Below are 18302 nucleotides of genomic sequence, written 5' to 3'. Positions count from 1 at the left end.
AAAAATTCCCCTTCAATTCATTCCCACTTTTGAATTTGGATCTTTGTTACAGTGGAGCCCAATATGAATAATGTGACGGTCCGAGAATCCGGGGGTCTGGATTCTGACGTCACCACATAAAAACCCATTTTTAAACACTTTTGAAATCCTGTATTTTTTTTTTTTTTAAAAGATAATGAATCCAAATAATTTAAAACTTGAAAACATTTAATAAAAGATTTGAAAGACGTTAAATAAAAGATTTAAAAGAGAACATCTTCACCCCCAAACCAACAGGATCGCTTCCAGGTTACAGTATTGAAATTAGAATCAACCACTATTATTACACAACATCTCTTACCAAATCAGATCATCTTCGATAAGAAGAATCACCGCCAATCTATTCCAGCTATGACTTACATCTGAATTTCCATAGCTCAACTCTAGCTTGCACCAACCTCATCAACTTTCCTGAACACTCCTCGACCACTGGATTCTCAACTCTGTCTCCTCGCCTAGCATTAGCCTTATTCACAATCTCAATCAATCATCTCATCTTTAAGCCTTTCTGAAATGGTTAGAAAGGAATAGCAAGGGTGAGCAACAATGCTCAGCAAGTAATAATAAATAATGATAGTTCTGAAATGATATAACAGAAGATCACGAGTTCAAGATATAAGAGGATTCAACCTGAGTTCATGAGTTCATGGTATTGTATAGAATGATTTACAATACCTTGCAGCATTTAAACTGAGAAATTCAATCTTTCCAAAGAATTATTGAATTGGACTATCACATTTTAATTAAAAACCAAGGTTAGGATGCTGATCAGTCATACCTAACCCCGAGCAGGCCCCGCCATGCTCTATCACTGGATCCAAGGCACTCATTGGCCTAACATGACCACGAATCTGGTCTGACCACTCATTTGGTCCACATAATTTTATAAAAACAATAATCCAATTCTCTAATTCAATTCAAGAAGCCAATGTAAATCAACTGAACATCATCATAATCATCATCAACAACAGAATAATTCCAAATCAAACTTTGATAATAATCTATTCATAAATGATGATCCATCATTTCATAAATCACAGTTCAGGAAATCCTCAACTATTCAGTATCCTCCATTATCGGCTAAGCAACTGAATTTAGCCTGCTAAACCAGCATGACAATGGCAGGTTGAATAATCAAGAAGATCCCAATTCATTCAAAGCTCTAACTATCACTGAGCAACACATGCTTCAATGACAATCTGAACTTCGAATTAATTTGTAAAACGGAAATTCTTTAGAAACTTGAAGATTAGAAAGAATGGGTCAGAATACTCGCACTTTTGAACATTGAAAAGAAAGGTATGAATACTTGAAACATATACCAAATGAATGGATCAGAATATTTGCAATATATCCAAGAGAAAGGTTTAGGATACTTGCAACACATCAAAAGAATGAATCAGAATATTTGCAATATATCCAAAAGCAGGGTGCAGGATACTTGCCTTAAATCTGACTCCAGTCTCACATCTCTATCTCATCTTTCAACTTTCACAATCAATGCATCTCGTAATCTCTAGACCATCTCTAGCTATACTCTATTCGCCACTTCGCTTCGCTTACTCGATTCATCCCTTATTCGCTTTGTAACACCACGTGACTTTTGGAACGTCTTCGGGCATACACGTCTCGTCCAAATCCTTTACGAGAATAAGATAACACTATAATCACTAAACAATCGATCGCATATACATCTCACGTACATCGATACCCACTTATATAACCCTTTAAACCTATCAGATATCACTTAACACATAATCATGCTTTGACTCTATCATATAGTCAAGTCATCTTTCACATAACATATCACAAATCAATTATCATATAAATCCAATCGATAACTTGACAGCGTCTCGTCTATGTATAAGACTATCCACCTGTTATCCTATTTTGTTCAACAACCCATCAATCAATTCCAATTCTTATAATCCATATGTTCTTATCCAATATCAGTCATATAAATCATTTATCATGAATAAGCACGTATATCACGTAATCATCAATTTATAGCAAATAAGTCACATATTGACACATATTGCATATTACATAACATATAACCACATTCTAAACTCGATCATACTATCTCATTATATTAAACTAGGCTTTATAAGCTTTCCTCTCTCTTTCGTTTCACTTGATTCCGACTTACGGATCAAAAGTTATGACCAAAACAGTTTTCTCACTCTCCTATCGGCACATAACACGTCCAACCAATGGCAGACAACACACAACACACAAGGTTTCTCATCCCAATTGATATTAAATCAAGTCTTGGGTTAAAAATGATTTTTCGGGAATTTTCCAGAATTTTCACACATTTTTCGGAATTAAAATCGATAAAAGAATCACTTTTCGAATAAATAATCAAGTCCCAAATACTTGAAATTGGACTTGAAATCATTTATAAACAATTATCGAGCCTTGGAAATAATTTGGAAAAATATTTTAAAGCTCGAAACTATTTTTCAGAATTTTTAAATCAAAAAGAATAATTAAATCCAATTAATTAATCAATTAAAATCAATTAATAATTAATTAAAATAATTAATCAATTAATATTTAAATTAATTGACCAATTAAAATAATTAATTACTAATTAAAATTAATTAATAAATCAAATTAGATTTATTTTTAAATAAAGAAATAATTAAAAACTATTTTTGAAAATCAAAATAATTAAAAACATTTTCAAAATGAAAAGGTTTATTCTGTAAGATTTTAAAACTTTGTCACAGGGTCTAATTTGTAAAAACTGAAACTATCAGGGTTTGTTTTGAAAGAATGAAAACCCGGGTGACTCAAAGTCACCATCTCCAAAAGTTGGGGGTACAAACGGCAATTTGCCGTCGCCGCCACCCCAACTCGTCGGAGACGGCCACAGAGGCCACCACTGCCTCCCAGAATCTCCAGAATCATCCTAACCACTGCCAAGAACTTGTACATGCACTCGAAAACGCCAAAAACCGTGGGAGTTCGCCGGAATTTTAACGTTAAACTCGCCGGAGGCGAGTTTCTTTCGAAACTCCGGCGGCCGACTTCCCGGCACTCCACACCACATCTGATCACACGTACACCATCCCCTCATCCTCCTGAACGTTCCAGTAGCTTCAATTTCTACCCAGAATCAGTAAGGAAGAAACGCCCAATTTTCAATTGAAAATATTCATAATCTCCCAAGAACATTCAAGAACAAGCTTCGATAATCAAACCCCTTTTTCTATATGATCCTGGACTCAAAATTCAACATATAATATACCAAAACGACGAGAAAAACATGTACTACAACATGGAATCATCAAAACAATCAAACAAACACGTTTGCAAAAATCCACTATTTAAATCATAATAATTCGAATTTTGTAAAAAACATGTAAAATCACCTGCTGAATCTGCAGTGTTATGATTGATTATACTATATTCTACGCGTCGAGAGCTTCGTTTTGACTATTCATACGCCTCCATCGGATTCCAATAACACCTTCAAATCCTCGTTTGATTATGAAGAACACGAAGAACACCGCTCAGTTTCTCTCGGTATTTGTGAAAAGAAACTGGTGAAAATGATTTCTACGGTGAAAATCAGCTATAGAAAAGTCTATTTATATTTACAAATAATTGGTACCCCTTTGGATCGTTTATGACATGAAAATACGTATTTAATAGCTTTATATTAATAAAGCGGGGTCCAATTGGTACCGGTTTTCGAGATAATCATCAAAACGGGGCTTTTTAACTCAATTATTGGTCTGCGGGTCCCATTGCAATTATTACAAGATAAGGATGAATAAAATATCTCGTTTCACGTTTATCGAGACAAACTGGATAATTATCAACAATTACAATACCCGGAAAACTCCGCCGGACCGACTCCGGGGAAAACCGTACTCCGGATCGAAAAAGTCAAAACACGAAAAATGTCCGGAATATTCAAATTAAGCTAAAGGTGAGTTTTCTCGAAACTTCCGGAAATAAAATCGTTGCTCCGTCACGAGTGGACGGTTTCCAAAAAGATCAAATAATTAATAAATAAATACAAATATACGCAATTAAATCTGTAAATCGATTATAAAATAATCTAACATTCCATAAATCGATACAAAATATCCAAATAAACTACATTTTATCCTGATCATATAGAAATTGAAATATCTCAAATCCGAGCACATATGAGCGGTCAATTAAATAAACCAGATAGTACAATATTCACAAAAATTCATGTATTAATCATATAATATCCGTTATTAACCACAACTAATTAACAATCAATTCCACCAACACCACTTAATCACATAACACGTATATTCACAGAATATTCATACAGAATTTTCAAAACAATATTTGAAAATAAGTTTTGAAAATACCATTATTTATAAATAACACAATAACCCGGGTTTAAATATAAAACTTTGAAAACTCATTAAACTGGAATAAAATATTAAATCTTATTCCCTTCTTTAAAGAAAAATCACTTTTAATACTAATAAAAATATTTTTAAAAATCCGGGTCATTACAATCTACCCTCCTTACAGGGATTCCGTCCTCGGAATCAGAGAAAGAAGGAGGACGCATAATCTGTAAAATCCATATTAATCCACAGAACAAGTATAATCATATAAAACTATTCACATAATCAATTCGCTTTTCAACTAAAGCCAACAATAATATTTAGACAAATAGATTTATAATAATCACATCTAATTTTAATAATATGGGATATTACATTCTACCCCCCTTATAAGGATTCCGTCCTCGGAATCCCCCGAAGAAAACTAAAACGTACACACTTCGTAATATCATATCGTCATCCGCCTTTTGATCAATCTTGGCATACCTTTGACTTCAAAGAAATAGGAAAATCAAACTTTCACAATTACAAAATTCATTTCCCAAGAATCAATCTTTGGGAAAATTTGGAGGAACAAGATGTTTTCAAGATAGGTCACATTGGAATATAAAAGTGACTGGGAGATCAATAAGATCAATTGAACTTAATGTTGCGTGTCCATATTAGACACTACTAAAGGTTGTTAACCTTCTTGTAATCACAACACACACAAGTGATGGCGTCCCATCCAACTCCTATCACACAGATAGGTATACCTTGTGTCCCCTATACATAGGGTTGTTCATCCCAATCAGATGGAAAGAATCCAAGAAATCTCAAGGAGCATCAAAGAATGTTAAGGATTATCGAGGAATATATTAAGAAATATTGAAAAGATATCAAGGAATATCAAAGAGTGTCAAAGAATATCAACAAATATTAAGGGATATCAAAGAATATGAAAGAATATCAAGGGATTCCACTGTCTCTTAATAAACACGCCTTTGTCACACATCTTTGCTTTCCAACTCATACCAATAATCAATATCAATGTCATCTTAGAATTTGAGAAATTAAAGATCTCATTTATCAAAACTTTTGTAGAAAAGATATCATGATAATATCTCACTGATGAGAAAAACAATACAAAAGAATCTTAGTTGAAGAGAGGTATTGCCAAGGTCTTCTCAGATTTTCGCTCTGCTTCAATAAATCATTGTTCGATATATGTCTTCTTTTCAACGTTCTCGATAATCGATCGATGTTGACTCGTAATAGCCTCGTAAGATGTCATCGTAGACGTTATAGTTCATAATAAGTCTGGCCCAAGTAGTTCACGTTCTCATGTTTCATCCAGTTGCCTTTGAAGTCCATAGCACAACACGTAGCGTATCTTCTATTTTCTGACTTGTCGCCCTGTGGGTTATGGGCCCACCTTGTCTCGCTTAACTTAAAACATCATCGTCGAGAATTAACGTTCTAACTTACTCGCAAATATCACTTCTAATAACCTGACTCAACTTCACTTACTCTCTATCATGCACTTCTCATCTATCAACCTCTATCTACAAATCTCTTCTTCTAATCCAAGACAACTCATATCTTACAGTAACTCTTCATATCTCACTAACACCATATATCTCTTCCAAATATCTGACATGGTCAACATACTATGAACCATGCATCCAAATCAATACAATAGACCATTTTCAACTATGCAGTATAGTCAGAATACTCTGAACTCTGCATTTTCACCATTCTCAACTCAATCATTCACTATCAAACTCTTCTATCTAGGTCTAATCTTGACCTTTCACGCAATTCATCATCTCAATTAGTCAACATACTAGAAATCCAAGTGTCTAGACTTAAGAATCAAAATCTCTCTAAACCTATACACTCAACTTGATCGTCTAACCAGATTCTATACCTCTATCACATCTCTAGACTATTTCTAAATAGTCTCACAATACCTCTATACGAGGTCACCCACATTCTTCTCTAGAAAACTTAAGACTATAATCTATATTCAAATTTCAATAACTTGTAACCTGTTGCTCTGATACCAACTGTGACGGTCCGAGAATCCGGGGGTCTGGATTCTGACGTCACCACATAAAAACCCATTTTTAAACACTTTTGAAATCCTGTATTTTTTTATTTTTTTTTTAAAAGATAATGAATCCAAATAATTTAAAACTTGAAAACATTTAATAAAAGATTTGAAAGACGTTAAATAAAAGATTTAAAAGAGAACATCTTCACCCCCAAACCAACAGGATCGCTTCCAGGTTACAGTATTGAAATTAGAATCAACCACTATTATTACACAACATCTCTTACCAAATCAGATCATCTTCGATAAGAAGAATCACCGCCAATCTATTCCAGCTATGACTTACATCTGAATTTCCATAGCTCAACTCTAGCTTGCACCAACCTCATCAACTTTCCTGAACACTCCTCGACCACTGGATTCTCAACTCTGTCTCCTCGCCTAGCATTAGCCTTATTCACAATCTCAATCAATCATCTCATCTTTAAGCCTTTCTGAAATGGTTAGAAAGGAATAGCAAGGGTGAGCAACAATGCTCATCAAGTAATAATAAATAATGATAGTTCTGAAATGATATAACAGAAGATCACGAGTTCAAGATATAAGAGGATTCAACCTGAGTTCATGAGTTCATGGTATTGTATAGAATGATTTACAATACCTTGCAGCATTTAAACTGAGAAATTCAATCTTTCCAAAGAATTATTGAATTGGACTATCACATTTTAATTAAAAACCAAGGTTAGGATGCTGATCAGTCATACCTAACCCCGAGCAGGCCCCGCCATGCTCTATCACTGGATCCAAGGCACTCATTGGCCTAACATGACCACGAATCTGGTCTGACCACTCATTTGGTCCACATAATTTTATAAAAACAATAATCCAATTCTCTAATTCAATTCAAGAAGCCAATGTAAATCAACTGAACATCATCATAATCATCATCAACAACAGAATAATTCCAAATCAAACTTTGATAATAATCTATTCATAAATGATGATCCATCATTTCATAAATCACAGTTCAGGAAATCCTCAACTATTCAGTATCCTCCATTATCGGCTAAGCAACTGAATTTAGCCTGCTAAACCAGCATGACAATGGCAGGTTGAATAATCAAGAAGATCCCAATTCATTCAAAGCTCTAACTATCACTGAGCAACACATGCTTCAATGACAATCTGAACTTCGAATTAATTTGTAAAACGGAAATTCTTTAGAAACTTGAAGATTAGAAAGAATGGGTCAGAATACTCGCACTTTTGAACATTGAAAAGAAAGGTATGAATACTTGAAACATATACCAAATGATTGGATCAGAATATTTGCAATATATCCAAGAGAAAGGTTTAGGATACTTGCAACACATCAAAAGAATGAATCAGAATATTTGCAATATATCCAAAAGCAGGGTGCAGGATACTTGCCTTAAATCTGACTCCAGTCTCACATCTCTATCTCATCTTTCAACTTTCACAATCAATGCATCTCGTAATCTCTAGACCATCTCTAGCTATACTCTATTCGCCACTTCGCTTCGCTTACTCGATTCATCCCTTATTCGCTTTGTAACACCACGTGACTTTCTGAACGTCTTCGGGCATACACGTCTCGTCCAAATCCTTTACGAGAATAAGATAACACTATAATCACTAAACAATCGATCGCATATACATCTCACGTACATCGATACCCACTTATATAACCCTTTAAACCTATCAGATATCACTTAACACATAATCATGCTTTGACTCTATCATATAGTCAAGTCATCTTTCACATAACATATCACAAATCAATTATCATATAAATCCAATCGATAACTTGACAGCGTCTCGTCTATGTATAAGACTATCCACCTGTTATCCTATTTTGTTCAAAAACCCATCAATCAATTCCAATTCTTATAATCCATATGTTCTTATCCAATATCAGTCATATAAATCATTTATCATGAATAAGCACGTATATCACGTAATCATCAATTTATAGCAAATAAGTCACATATTGACACATATTGCATATTACATAACATATAACCACATTCTAAACTCGATCATACTATCTCATTATATTAAACTAGGCTTTATAAGCTTTCCTCTCTCTTTCGTTTCACTTGATTCCGACTTACGGATCAAAAGTTATGACCAAAACAGTTTTCTCACTCTCCTATCGGCACATAACACGTCCAACCAATGGCAGACAACACACAACACACAAGGTTTCTCATCCCAATTGATATTAAATCAAGTCTTGGGTTAAAAATGATTTTTCGGGAATTTTCCAGAATTTTCACACATTTTTCGGAATTAAAATCGATAAAAGAATCACTTTTCGAATAAATAATCAAGTCCCAAATACTTGAAATTGGACTTGAAATCATTTATAAACAATTATCGAGCCTTGGAAATAATTTGGAAAAATATTTTAAAGCTCGAAACTATTTTTCAGAATTTTTAAATCAAAAAGAATAATTAAATCCAATTAATTAATCAATTAAAATCAATTAATAATTAATTAAAATAATTAATCAATTAATATTTAAATTAATTGACCAATTAAAATAATTAATTACTAATTAAAATTAATTAATAAATCAAATTAGATTTATTTTTAAATAAAGAAATAATTAAAAACTATTTTTGAAAATCAAAATAATTAAAAACATTTTCAAAATGAAAAGGTTTATTCTGTAAGATTTTAAAACTTTGTCACAGGGTCTAATTTGTAAAAACTGAAACTATCAGGGTTTGTTTTGAAAGAATGAAAACCCGGGTGACTCAAAGTCACCATCTCCAAAAGTTGGGGGTACAAACGGCAATTTGCCGTCGCCGCCACCCCAACTCGTCGGAGACGGCCACAGAGGCCACCACTGCCTCCCAGAATCTCCAGAATCATCCTAACCACTGCCAAGAACTTGTACATGCACTCGAAAACGCCAAAAACCGTGGGAGTTCGCCGGAATTTTAACGTTAAACTCGCCGGAGGCGAGTTTCTTTCGAAACTCCGGCGGCCGACTTCCCGGCACTCCACACCACATCTGATCACACGTACACCATCCCCTCATCCTCCTGAACGTTCCAGTAGCTTCAATTTCTACCCAGAATCAGTAAGGAAGAAACGCCCAATTTTCAATTGAAAATATTCATAATCTCCCAAGAACATTCAAGAACAAGCTTCGATAATCAAACCCCTTTTTCTATATGATCCTGGACTCAAAATTCAACATATAATATACCAAAACGACGAGAAAAACATGTACTACAACATGGAATCATCAAAACAATCAAACAAACACGTTTGCAAAAATCCACTATTTAAATCATAATAATTCGAATTTTGTAAAAAACATGTAAAATCACCTGCTGAATCTGCAGTGTTATGATTGATTATACTATATTCTACGCGTCGAGAGCTTCGTTTTGACTATTCATACGCCTCCATCGGATTCCAATAACACCTTCAAATCCTCGTTTGATTATGAAGAACACGAAGAACACCGCTCAGTTTCTCTCGGTATTTGTGAAAAGAAACTGGTGAAAATGATTTCTACGGTGAAAATCAGCTATAGAAAAGTCTATTTATATTTACAAATAATTGGTACCCCTTTGGATCGTTTATGACATGAAAATACGTATTTAATAGCTTTATATTAATAAAGCGGGGTCCAATTGGTACCGGTTTTCGAGATAATCATCAAAACGGGGCTTTTTAACTCAATTATTGGTCTGCGGGTCCCATTGCAATTATTACAAGATAAGGATGAATAAAATATCTCGTTTCACGTTTATCGAGACAAACTGGATAATTATCAACAATTACAATACCCGGAAAACTCCGCCGGACCGACTCCGGGGAAAACCGTACTCCGGATCGAAAAAGTCAAAACACGAAAAATGTCCGGAATATTCAAATTAAGCTAAAGGTGAGTTTTCTCGAAACTTCCGGAAATAAAATCGTTGCTCCGTCACGAGTGGACGGTTTCCAAAAAGATCAAATAATTAATAAATAAATACAAATATACGCAATTAAATCTGTAAATCGATTATAAAATAATCTAACATTCCATAAATCGATTCAAAATATCCAAATAAACTACATTTTATCCTGATCATATAGAAATTGAAATATCTCAAATCCGAGCACATATGAGCGGTCAATTAAATAAACCAGATAGTACAATATTCACAAAAATTCATGTATTAATCATATAATATCCGTTATTAACCACAACTAATTAACAATCAATTCCACCAACACCACTTAATCACATAACACGTATATTCACAGAATATTCATACAGAATTTTCAAAACAATATTTGAAAATAAGTTTTGAAAATACCATTATTTATAAATAACACAATAACCCGGGTTTAAATATAAAACTTTGAAAACTCATTAAACTGGAATAAAATATTAAATCTTATTCCCTTCTTTAAAGAAAAATCACTTTTAATACTAATAAAAATATTTTTAAAAATCCGGGTCATTACAAATAAACTATGATATAGAGAAAAAATATTGAGAGCATTGTTGGAGTTCATGCTCTAAACTTTGTACTAAATTGCTAAAAGTCATATTTTTTATATTATATTTAGGGCCCAATTAAAAGGCTTTTGGAGATTCTCTTAATGAAGAACATGATTACTTTTCAAAAAATCCAAAACTTAAATTAAGATTCGTGTACTTTAAATCAATAAATTATATGTATAAATTTATTTTTATTTTTTCACTCATGAATTATAATCCAATTTTTTAATCTTAAATATTAATATTAGTTTTGAATCACGATGTTTATAATATTAAATTTATTTTATTTTATAAATAATAATTTTGAATAATTACTATAATTTTTATAGGCCGAAAGGCTTCTCAACTGGTTTGAAAGTAAAGTTTAAAAAAAACTCAAACATACAAAGAGAACAAAAATTGTTCTTTGAAATGATGGTGTGTGAGTGTGACTGACTGATTGTGTGTATAATTAAGTTAAAAAAAAAAACAGAATAATCCCCTTTGCAATCAATTTTAAGTATTTTCATTCACTCACCTTCCCTTCCACTGTACTCCAACTCTCCCTTCAACTGATTCTAACACTCACCATTTCTGACATTGCCACTTCAACCTCTATATCTAATCTGACCAAACCCTAATTTTAAAGATATATATGATCCCCTCAAAACAATTCAATTCAATCTCATATCCATCTCTCCATTCCAAATCTTGAACAACCCATATCTCCAATTTTAAAATGATGGTCGAAAACCTAACATCCCCGACGCCCCTCCATCATACCCGACCCGAATTCCGCAAACGGGTCACAACATTTTTCACATCTCACAGAACACTCTTCACTGTCCTGTGGATCATAGCATTCTCCTCTGTGTTTGTATGGCAGAATAATTTTGTTGATCAGTTTTCGATTTTTCGGAAACTGGATAGAATGAGAGAGATGCCTAAATTGAGGCCAGTGGTGTTTAATTTGACGGATTTTGGTGGGGTTGGTGATGGGGTTAGTTTGAATACAGAGGCATTTGAGAGGGCTGTGTTTGCGATTTCGAAACTTGGGAAGAAGGGTGGTGGGCAGCTTAATGTGCCAGCTGGGAAATGGTTAACGGCGCCGTTTAATCTTACTAGTCATATGACTTTGTTTCTTGCTGAGGGTGCTGTTATTCTTGGCATTGATGTGAGTACCCTTCTTTCGGATGTTGAAGATTGAACTTGCTTACTTGATTATGAAATTTGTGTTATTTAATTTATGTGCAGTTGAATACATAGAGGATGTTTGGATTAGTTTTTGTGAAGTGGCAAGGGTCAAATATAAAGGCACTAGCTAAGCAAAGATTAAATGAGCGATTTTTCGCCAAGATGGGATCTAGTGAAAATAATTTTTATATGTATCTTATATAGCACTCACACTTGAAAATAAGTTGATGCTTATAATGGTTAAAACTATAACAGTGTGTCATGTCCCGAACATATGTTAGTTCAGGTTTAAGTTCTAACCTTTAAGCATAAATTTACGAATTTTGTGATTCTACGGGTGGTTTTTGGTCAAAATGAATCTCACCAAAACAATCACTGCCTTGGGCTAGGAAATCTTGCACCGATCCACGAAGTGCGATTATGCATACGAGTAAGTGTGCTTCTCACAAGTAACAACACTGAATAAACAATTTAGTAACATTGAAAAACAGATTGCAAACATTGTAAGTTACAAGCAAAAAAAAGCTTGTATGTTAAACTGTTTACAGGCTTGTTATAGCGCATTCTAACTTCTAAGCTGTGTTACCATGCATTGAAAGGGAAGATTATTGGTGCCAACGATGTCTTTAAATCTTTTGAAGAGTATTGATATATACTGGAGTCAAGTTGCCTTTTAGGATCTTTAGATCACAGTGGGTTTAGAATTTTTCTCCATTGTTAATGTTTTGAGAAAGTTGCTCTGATGTACACCACTTACCATTTCGTATTATAAATTTATGGCTGTCTGCCTTTGGGAGCAACTGATTATGGTATTGGTATAAATGGCTAATATATGGAAATTGCAGAACATTGATTTAAATTATAATACTAAAAGAGCTTGAAGATTTAATAGCATAAATTGATTTTTTACATCTGCCTTCACTAGCCACAATTGATATATATCTTTTGATAGCTATCATTTCATTTGTGTAAAGCCTCCACTAATGCAATCAGCTACTCCTTCCTTATTTGTCCTACTGCCTACATGAATTCAACTTAGCTTTTAGTGTCATTTGGTGTATACTCACAAAGTATTTGCAGCTAGTTAATTGGTAATGTGAAGGTATCACTTGAGTTGTGTTGTGTTGAACGTAATGTTCGACCTGGGTGCAATTGACATCCGTCAATTTAATGTATCTAATTATTTGATGACACCGTAGGGAGCTTGTTTTGAATTCAGCTTAACTCTAACTTCAAGGTATTCTAAGTTTTGAAGAAAAATCATGGCTCCTAATTTCTTTTTCTAACTACTATATTTTCTCCATTTTATGTCAATTATATAATCAGATATCTAAAGATGAGTGTTAAAATGGTAACATTTTAGTTTTGACAGCTGAATACAAAATGATTAGGTTAGCTTAGTTAACTAGTTGTTATTTTGCCTGTACTGAAACCAGTTGTGCAGAAGAAGAATATTCTAATTAAAAGCAAATATTTTGATGAAGTCTAACTAAGTTTCTTATTTGTCTTGTATTCCAATAATTAGTTGGGTAATATTTTAAGTTGTCATAGATGCAATATTTTGTATGTAAGTTGATCAGATGGACCATTGATCGAAGAAAATTTTGTATGTATACATATAATATTTCTTTTTTGTTTGTAATGACTCGTCACATGCATTTATATTCCATATTGTTGGGATGAACTGCATATCAAGCTTGTACTTTAATGTATTGCTCTGTAATATAGCTTTCTTTACTCTATCTTTGATATAGGATGAGAAGTACTGGCCTCTAATGCCTCCACTGCCCTCATATGGATGCGGACGCGAACATCCTGGTCCCCGATATGGAAGTCTGATACATGGTCAAAATCTCAGAGATATTGTGATTACAGGTTAGCATTGTTTTTTTTTTCTCTGTAAAAGACTGGCTTGTGATAGAGTATATGTTGATAGCTTTGTTAGCTTGTAAAACCACATTTGCAGCATATAGTTAAACCACATTTGTGATAGAGTAATTAAGTGTAATGTTTGTTGGTTTTTAAAATAGAAATTTTTTGTTGGTTTGACTTTGATAACAGAGTGGAGGTGGGACTGGAATGATAATAGGAAAAATATTAAAGAGGCCAGACTGAATAAAATTTTGGATGTGTAAATATTACATGATTAGACTGGTGAAAGATACTAGTCATTGGAAGGTATGACTTATGAGCATTCATTTGTGTTGTGGGTGATATTAGCTCTTTAGACTTCTGGCATGGAATTAAGAAAGTTTAGTCATATATACAAGTCTACTAAACTTGCATTCAATTCCTTCCAAAAAGATAGAGTATCACGCTCTGTTGGGTTAAAGGAGAAATATTTAAAAGATTGTCAACAAAATTAAAGGCTGGAAGAAAGGATGTTAAAAGGAAGAATGGAAAAATATTACAAACTTTAGTTAGCAGGAGGTTCGTGGTGTGTGGGATCTGATCATCCCCACTTATGAGTGGAATACACTCGATATGTCTGTTTAGGTGTGTCGGAGCCACAACAAATAATATCATATGCATATAAGCATAAAGGGTAACTTATTTACAAGATAAGGTCGTTGTAGGGGGATCTAGCCCCAAAATCATGGCTAATTAACATATCTTTAATCAAATATCTTATCAAAGTTACATTATAAAGAATAAAGTTAATAAGTGATTCGAGCATCGCCGGGGTATAAGATAATTTTAATTAAGCCAGCACATGTATATGTTGTGCTCCCTTAAAACTCATCTGAGGTAGTGATATCTGATCATTGATCACTAAACCAAATTTGCAAAATATAGTTTACTGTTTCTTATATTTGCTGCATTTTAAAGTTACAAGTAAAGACCAATTATCTACAAGAATGAGATTTCATTGTGCACATGCTTTCATCTTGAAGACATCTTTTGGAAATATTTTTAGTTGTTTGATTAAAAGGTTTGACACCGACTTGTGACGGTGTTCCTCATAGTGCCATTGGGCAATTAACTAAGTCCACAAATTGGAACTCGCGCGAATGAGATTTACTTAAGACATTCTACTAGTGTTAGTTTAAGGCCTCTGTTTATTTGTTTATGTATATATATACATGTATGTAGAGGCACTATGTATACATGTGGCTGTATATTTCTGCCCTTTTGGAACGTGATCGTGTTTGGTAGTATGAGATGATCATGCAATAATTGATCAGCTGACATGGATGTAATGGAATTAAGGTTCTGATAAAGTCCATCGTACTGTTAATAACAGGGCATAATGGTACCATTAATGGACAGGGTCAAGCATGGTGGAAGAAATATAGACGAAAACTTTTAAACTACACTAGAGGCCCGCTTGTGCAAATCATGTGGTCAAGTGACATTCTGATATCTAACATAACTTTGCGTGATTCTCCCTTTTGGACACTCCATCCATATGACTGCAAGAATATTACAATTAGGGATATGACTATTTTGGCTCCCATATCTGAAGCACCAAACACGGATGGTATAGATCCTGGTAAGTATTTTCTGTGGGTATGTTGTAATGTTTTAAAATGTTAATTAGCTACTATGATCTCGTTGAGAATTAGCTGATTTTGCAACGATCACTTGTTTACTAGTGTTGTTTATAAAGTTTGTATTCAAACAACCTGTTGTACTTGCGGTGATTAACTTTTCAAGGTTCCCTGTATTAATATATATACACAAAGAACATAATTTATTATTTTGCAAGTGCTAAGATAGTTGTTGGAAGCCGAGGAACCCATTGTGAAGGCTAACAAAGTGTACGTCAATTGATATCGTATATGTGAAATCACAGAATGGAGACCTTTTCTGAAAATCGTTCTAGAACCTTTTGTATATTCTTACCCCTGCACACACACGATTTAGTGTTTAATTTTCATGTCTGCGTATCGTATTGATGGAACATTTCTCTAGTTGCTAAATGCTAGCTTTCTGTTTTCATGGTCAGAACAGATTCATGTGAAGATATGTTGATCGAGGACTCTTACATAAGTGTAGGGGATGATGCCATTGCAATAAAGAGTGGTTGGGATCAATATGGGATCTCATATGGACGTCCTTCGAAGAACATTCATATTCGAAACCTTGTTGTTCGCTCTATGGTCAGGTAAAAACTTGTATCCACTTCATTCTCTTCTTTGTGCATACCCTTTCTGTTTATTGCTGAGAAGTGATCAGAAGGCAAAATGTGCCTTAAAGAGTTTCTTATATTCTCAATGGTTATCCAATGAGTAGCGTGCTCCATCATATTCATGTCTTCTAATAGAGCAATCACCTATGTTGGCTGAACTATAACAGTGCTGGCATATCAATAGGCAGTGAGATGTCTGGTGGAGTGTCAAACGTCACAGTGGAGAATGTCCTTATTTGGGATTCAAGACGCGCTGTTCGGATCAAGACAGCTGCTGGAAGAGGAGGATATGTCAAAGATATTACATATCGAAATCTAACATTTGAGAATGTCCGAGTTGGAATAGTCATCAAGACAGATTACAATGAACACCCGAACGGAGATTTTGACCCCAAGGCTGTCCCAGTGCTTCAAGATATAAGTTACACTTGTATCCACGGTGAGGGAGTCCGCGTTCCTGTTCGGATACATGGAAGCAGCGACATTCCTGTTAGAAACGTCACTTTCCGGGATATGTCAGTAGGAATCACATACAAGAAGAAGCATATATTCCAGTGTGCTTATGTCGAAGGTCGAGTTATAGGATCCGTTTACCCTGCTCCTTGCGAAAACCTTGATTTATACGATGAGCATGAACAGCTTGTCACAAAGTCCGCATTCCAAAATGCGTCGGATATAGATTATGATTTCTGAGAGTTGTCGACATATATTTTAGTTATTCAATGCTCCTGTTGTTTGAAAGAAAAGATTGTCAGCAATGCTCATGTTGTTTGTATTGTTTAGTTAGTCAAATTTTCTTCATTTACTCTGTAATTCATCTCACAGATTGTATATAGACATCCACTCTGATTACAACACATTATTGATGGCAAAACAATTTTCAGGTTGTCCTTGAGTTAATTATGTATGATAAGCAGAAAGTTAAAACAGCTACTATTTGATAAATTCGTGCATCCTCTGAGGAAAAAAAGCAAGTGTTTGCGTGAAAGGCACTAAGGCAGTGCAAGCAACCCACGTTATAAGTGGGGTGCATTACATTTGCCTTAAACATGTGATATGAATTACTGCTTTTCTGCCTGTTTTTAAGCCCCAATTAATTCATTAACAGTACCTGGACATAATTTTCGAGTGCGTTTAAAATTCTACGGTACAAGTCTGTTGGAGCTTTAATGTTTTAAAATCGGATTAAGCATTTTCTAGGAGTGTTCATCAAACCGCTCACACCGCATAAATAGCTCGCACAGCTCCGCACCACACCGCAAAATGCAGTTTTTCATATTCGTGGTGCGGTTGCGGGTTCAAATTTTAACAAACCGCGCGGTGCGGGTTGCGGTTTGAAATTATACGTGTGCGGTTCAAACCGCACCGCACCGCTATTTTCTAATATTAAAAATATATAATATATAATTACAAATATTTATATTATATATATAAATTAATTATTACAATGGTATCTCCGTGTGTGTATATATGTTCAAGTTACTTAGAGCATCTCCAAGAGACTCTTTATTTAGGCTCCTAACTTGAGATTTGAGGAGGGAGAGGAAAAATGTTGCTCCAAGAGACTCTTAAGTGGCTCTTAAATCTTAAGAGCCTCTTGTTTCTCTCTCATCTCTCCTCAAAGTTAAGAGCCACCACATGGCTCCTAACTTATTTTTTTACAATAAAAAAATCTTTCCCTCCAATTCACCTCCATCTTTCACTCTCTTTTGTTGTAGTGGAGCCCAATATATGAATAAAATATGAAATAGAGAAGAGATGTAGAGAGTATTGTTGGAGTTTACACTCTTAACTTTGTTCTAAATTGCTAAGAGCCACATTTTTTATATTATATTTAAGAGCCAATAAGGAGGCTCTTGGAGATGCTCTTAGTGTTAGAATCTTTTCATCATTATCATACTTATTTTTAGTTTATATTTCTTTTGATGAGTAGCTCTAAATTTTTAAATACATTTAGTTTAAAATTATTTTTATATTTTAATTTAAAAGTATAAATTTTTGGGCTTTTTTTATTCATAACCACGTTTTCAATTTTATTTTCA

General features: G+C 34.0%; 1 protein-coding gene and 2 long non-coding RNA genes across 3 annotated transcripts; 1 reads left to right on the top strand and 2 right to left on the bottom strand.

Annotated features, from left to right (window-relative positions):
- Nucleotides 1–206: 206 nt before the first annotated feature.
- LOC135148258 (uncharacterized) lies at nt 207–1894 on the bottom strand. The gene is made up of 2 exons (XR_010286224.1): nt 818–1894; nt 207–547 (listed from the first exon to the last, which is right to left on the bottom strand). It is a non-coding gene; the product is annotated as an uncharacterized LOC135148258 (long non-coding RNA).
- Nucleotides 1895–6573: 4679 nt separating this feature from the next.
- On the bottom strand, nt 6574–8268 carry LOC135148261 (uncharacterized). The gene is made up of 2 exons (XR_010286229.1): nt 7185–8268; nt 6574–6914 (listed from the first exon to the last, which is right to left on the bottom strand). It is a non-coding gene; the product is annotated as an uncharacterized LOC135148261 (long non-coding RNA).
- Nucleotides 8269–11430: 3162 nt separating this feature from the next.
- Nucleotides 11431–17146, top strand: LOC108197150 (probable polygalacturonase). The gene is made up of 5 exons (XM_017364665.2): nt 11431–12108; nt 13883–14003; nt 15373–15621; nt 16083–16236; nt 16428–17146. The coding sequence occupies exons 1-5, from the start codon at nt 11674–11676 to the stop codon at nt 16951–16953; spliced, it is 1485 nt and encodes a 494-aa protein (XP_017220154.1). The 5' UTR covers nt 11431–11673; the 3' UTR covers nt 16954–17146.
- The last annotated feature ends 1156 nt before the right edge of the window (nt 17147–18302 follow it).

This window comes from Daucus carota, chromosome 8, assembly GCF_001625215.2.
Source record: "Daucus carota subsp. sativus chromosome 8, DH1 v3.0, whole genome shotgun sequence".
NCBI classification, from domain to species: domain Eukaryota; kingdom Viridiplantae; phylum Streptophyta; class Magnoliopsida; order Apiales; family Apiaceae; genus Daucus; species Daucus carota.
The sequence above is the reverse complement of the archived record's forward strand: the minus strand, read 5'-3'. Positions and strand labels throughout refer to the sequence as shown.